Genomic DNA, 5,470 nt, shown 5'->3' with positions numbered 1-5,470 from the left:
GCCATTACTTTATATATATATTTATATATATATATATATATATATATATATAAATAAAATATACATTCTGGCACTCCATTGGTTTACAACAATGTATGTTCCAGTTGATCCAATCAACAGAACAGAACAGCTTGCTTGTGAAATTAACATGCAAGTGGCTGAGCACTCCACAGACACGTGTACCCTTAATGTAGCTCTCAGGGGAATTCAGCTGACACAGGGAGTGACAAGGCCAACCCTTTGAATTAGTTATGTGTTTTTGCTAGCTGAATAGACTGCAGCAACATGAAATAAAGTGTCTTGCTCAAGAGCACGGTGCACCACCGAGTATTGAACTCACTACCTTATGATTGTGGGCTGAATAACCTAGCCACTAAGCCACATACCTTCATACATATACAGGGTGCGATGGGTAAATTGTCACCATTTTATATTTTTAATTTTGCACATGGGCATTGTTTTTGATTTTGTCAACTACACAGTTTAGTAGGGTCAGTTGGGCACCGTATGTGAGAAAAACAGCACCAAAACACGATTCACTCTGCCAGAAATTTGGAAACGGCATGCTGTACTGCTTGGCATTCGCACTGGAAGCTCCCATATGAACATTTCAGTGTGTTTAAGTGTCAATCTAAGGACAGTGCAGAGGATTCAGAAAGAATGGATGAGTTTAATGGTAATTATGAAGGTACAGCAGCTCGGAAAACTGACTCTGGTCATTCTGATAAGAAAAGAACTCTTGAACTTGTTGGTGAGATTCAGGCCATCATTGACAACGATCCCTCCAAGTCAATTAGATCCATTGCCAGGAACATGGGAGTGCCTGAGTTTCTTATCAGGCAGTAGTGCATGAAGACATTCAGTATTCCTCATGCAAGATGAGAAAGGGCCAATATTTATCCTAAGCGATCAAGAACAAGAGGAAAGACCATGTTATGAAGCTTTTGAACAAACTCAAGCATCCCCTCCAACTGAACATGCATTGGTTTTTCTCAGACAAGAAAAATTTCTGCCAGGATCAGATAGTGAACACACAGAACAACTGTTGGCTTGCTGTGTCCCCAAAACATGTACCGAAAGTGATAGAAATCAAACATCCAGTCAGCATCATGGTGTTTGGAGTGATCACTAGTGATAGTGATGTTATGCCTCCATTCATCTTCCCACATGGCCTCACTCTCAACATGGAAGGCTACATCAAGTGCCTGGAGGAGGTAGTGTTGCCCTGGGTCAAGAGGATGGCTGCTGGAAGGCCCTATGTCTGCATCATGCTACACAAGCAAGAGAACCCAGTCATGACTGCCAGACAATTTCTGTGACCACAACACCCCTAACATCTGGCCACCTAATCCCCAGGCTGCAACCCCCCTTGGTTATTATGTGTGGGGTGCAGTGGAGCAAGAGACTAACAAAATTCCTTGTAACACCAAAGATGAATTGAAGGCAAGGATTATGAAAACATTCACCAACTTAAACAAGGAGACCATCCAGAAGAGTTGCAGGAGATTCCAAAGTCGTCTGGAGGCCGTAGTTGAAGCCAATGGCGATTTTATTGAATAAATTCACTCTATAGTATTTCAAAATATTTTTTTGTAATTTTGGTAAATATATCTGTTAAAATGAGATGTCAGTGTCATTTTCGTTTTTGCGTAATTTAGATGACAGTTTATTCGCCGCACCCTGTGTATATATGCTTGTACTCTTGCATGTATAGAAATATACATATAAATATGTATGTGTGAGTGTGTTTGTCTGGATATTCTGCCTTACATTGACAACTTCACCCTTCACCAATATCATCTGTTCCACCACCACCTACGAACATTACTACACTTCTACATCACATCTGAGTTTATATACTTCTAAGATGTCTGTATGTATATCTGTAAAACCTCTGTCACTTTCTGTTGTATTTTTTGTTTCTCTTAGTCCGTCTATGGTCAGTGAATGTAGACCACTCTACGACCTGCCTAGAAACAAAAGCCAATGTTTGCTGTGTGCGTTTCAATCCTGGTAGTCGATTCCACTTGGCATATGGCTCTGCTGGTGAGTATTAATGAACCTTTTGCCCTAACTCTTTCGATACCAAACCCCTGAGACATTGTCTCTGATTCCATGACACAAACTCCATTTTTAAAGTGATTTAGATTAAAACCTTCCATCAGAATTTCATATTGTGTTCCAAACACCAGCTTCATGAAGACCGTTATTTTACTAAATTAATTGAAATACAAATTAATTTAAATACAGGCAGTGTATTTCAATAGAATTAAAGTGATCTAAATTTTAATCTCCCTTCAAAATTTAGCGTAATGTTCCAAAGACTTGCTTAATAACGACAGTTACTTTACTAAATTCTACATTATTTTCCAAATTAATTGTAATACAGGAGGAATTTCAACCATGTTTCGTGGTCTGCTACCACAACAGCTCCTTTATAGGATCCAGTTAGCTCAAGAATCATCAGGAGGAACCACGTCCGGTTTCGGCCCCTACTCCTCTACCCTTTCGGAGGTGTCTTCAGCTCTGGTGTTGGGTGCATGTCTTCTTTCTTCTATTCCCTGGCCTCTTCGATGCAGCATCAACTAGTGTCAGTGTCCGACTGATTGCCTTGTCAAATTCCCCTTTTTATACCTGCTGCTAGGCTCCAGCAGGCTGCCCCAGCAAGTTGTCACGTGACACTGTCTAAATTTCTTGCTTAATAATGACAGTTACTTTACTAAATTCTACATTATTTTTCAAATTAATTGTAATATAGGTAGTGTATTCCAATAGAAATATGGTAACAGTAGAATTAAAGTTATCTAAATTAAAAGTTTCAATCAAAGCTTCATGTTTCTGTTCCAAACACTATCTTAACCCTTTTGTAACCATGTTTCTGTTGAGATACTGTGTATTTACTTCAATTAATTTTGAAAATAATGAATTTAGTAAAATAGTTTTGTCATTATTAAGCTGTTGTTTGGAACATAAATTAACGCTAAGTTCTGATACGAAATCTTAATTTGGGACTCTTGAAAAAAGTGCTAGTGGCAGTCTCAGGTGGGTTGGTAATAACAAAAATTATCTTACTGAATTCTTCACTATTTTCAAAATTATTGGAAAGAATGGTAATGTATTTCAGCACACACACATATTTACTCATTCACTCCTCCCTCCCACTCACATTTGTTCACTTGCGCATAAATACACGTATATGTTCACTAACTCACATGCTCGCCAAAACTAATTATTCTTTTGTGTTTTCTCCTGCTCTTTCTTTAGATCACTGTGTCCACTATTACGATCTCAGGAATACAAAACAAGCATTATCTGTTTTTAGAGGACACAGAAAGGCCGTGTCTTATGCCAAGTTCCTTAATCCCGAAGATTTAGTATCAGCGTAAGTAGATATTTGTTTACTTCCTTAATCCTTAACTTCCTGTTTGAATAAATACCACATGAGACTGCATCAATCAATCAGTCAGTCCTAAAATGCATACCACACAAATCATATTAACCTTATTTACATTCATTTTGAAGGAAGTAAGATGCTCTTTAATTTAAATAGAAAACTCAAATCCTTTCTATCATTCATTTCTGTTGTATAACAAAATCATTACAATACTGGACTTTTAACTTAGTATCCAACAAGACTTTAAGGGTTAACGTAGCTGTAATTGTGATGCTGTTAAACTGTACAGTGCATCATCTTGTTTTCTATGCTAGCATGGGTTGGACGGTTTGACAGGAGCTGTACCAGGCTCCATTGTCTGTTCGGGCAGGGTTTCTATGGCTGGTTCCATGGAAAGAAAAAAGAGGCACCCAGTACATTCTGGAAAGTGGTTGGCATTAAGAAGAGCATCCAGCCATATAAAAACCATGCCAAAACCAAACAATGTAGCTTGGTCCAATCCTCTGGCTAACCAGCTCCTGCTGAACTGTCCAATCCGTGCTAGTATGGAAGACAGATGTTAAATGAAGATTATGATGATGATGAAGTTTGGATCACAATTTTGTAAGAGGTGGGTGTTGAGCAAACTCTGTCTAATTTGTAGTACAATTTAATATGATTAGTTCTATATTTCTTTACATTCTGAATTTGGATAATACCAAAGTTGACTTTGGCATTTCAAAATTTTCGGCTTGTCATAGTGGTAGTGGTGATGGTGTAGATAAAACAAAGTCAATCATTTATGGGAGGGATTTGTCATCATCATCATCATTGTTTAACATCTGTTTTCCATGCTGGCATGGGTTTGATGGGTTAACAGGAGCTGGCCAGCTGAAGAGCTGTTCAGGCACCGATTGTCTGTTTTGGTATGGTTTCTCTAGTTGGATGCCCTTCCTAATGACAACCACTTTACAGTGTGTGCTGGGTGCTTTTTATGTGGCTCTGGCATAAGTGCATTTTATCTGGCACCAGCACAAGTGCATTTTACATGGCACTAGTGCAAATGCATTTTGCTTGGTACCAGAACAAGTGCACAGCATGAGTGCATTTTATGCGGCACCAATTATAATATCAACTGTTCTCTTCTTCTCTGTCTTATCCTCTCCCCCTACATCTATTTGACTGTTCCATGCCAGTGGTAGTAAAATTGTTGTTGTTGTAACAACGGTTTGTCGGGGATGGGGTTGGCAGATCATGTAGATCATAATGATGTTTGATTGTGTTTTGTTTTTTTATTTGTAGGTCAACAGATAGCCAACTGAAATTGTGGAATGTCAATAAAATTAACTGCCTCCGTACATTTAAGGGACACATCAATGAAAAGAACTTTGTCGGACTTGCTACTGATGGCGACTATGTGGCATGTGGTAGGGATTATTATTATTTTATGTTTGACTTTTGCTTTGCATTTGTACAAGTTGGATCCAAGTCTCACCCAGAGACCTCAAGAGACAACAAGTTAGAAGTTCATGTAGGTGTTATGCCTAGGGTACCATATATTTGGATTTGTACATAGTGTTGTTCTAGAGTTATTATTATTGTTATTATTATTATTATTACTATTATTATTATTATTGATGGCGCCGAGCTGGCAGAATCGTTAGTATGTTGTGTTAAATGATTAGAGGTATTTCATCTGCCACTACATTCTGAGTTCAAATTCTGCCAAGGTCAACTTTGCCTTTCATTCTTTCAGGGTCGATTAAATAAGTACCAGTTATGCACTGTGATCGATGTAATCAACTTAATCGCTTCCCACAAATTTGAGGCCTTGTGCTTCCACTAGAAAGGATTATTATTATTATTATTATTATTATTATTGATGGTGCCGATGTGGCAGAATCGTTAGCACGTCGGGCGAAATGATTAGAGGTATTTTGTCTGCCACTACGTTCTGAGTTCAAATTCCACCAAGGTCAACTTTGCCTTTCATCCTTTCAGGGTCGATTAAATAAGTACCAGTTATGCACTGTGATCGATGTAATCAACTTAATCGCTTCCCACAAATTTGAGGCCTTGTGCTTCCACTAGAAAGGA

General features: G+C 38.3%; 1 protein-coding gene across 1 annotated transcript in view; it reads left to right on the top strand.

The window, feature by feature from the left end:
* LOC106878751 (E3 ubiquitin-protein ligase COP1) overlaps positions 1–5,379 on the top strand; it is a 49,260-nt gene extending 43,881 nt beyond the window's left edge. The window contains exons 16-18 of the mRNA XM_014928071.2: positions 1,930–2,046; positions 3,265–3,382; positions 4,676–5,379. Coding sequence (XP_014783557.2) covers positions 1,930–2,046; positions 3,265–3,382; positions 4,676–4,949 — 509 coding nt within the window. The 3' untranslated portion in view covers positions 4,950–5,379. The remainder of the gene's footprint in view (positions 1–1,929; positions 2,047–3,264; positions 3,383–4,675) is intronic.
* Positions 5,380–5,470: the final 91 nt, after the last annotated feature.

This window comes from Octopus bimaculoides, chromosome 21 (genome assembly GCF_001194135.2).
Source record: "Octopus bimaculoides isolate UCB-OBI-ISO-001 chromosome 21, ASM119413v2, whole genome shotgun sequence".
NCBI lineage: Eukaryota > Metazoa > Mollusca > Cephalopoda > Octopoda > Octopodidae > Octopus > Octopus bimaculoides.
This window is presented reverse-complemented; position numbering and strand designations above follow the sequence as displayed.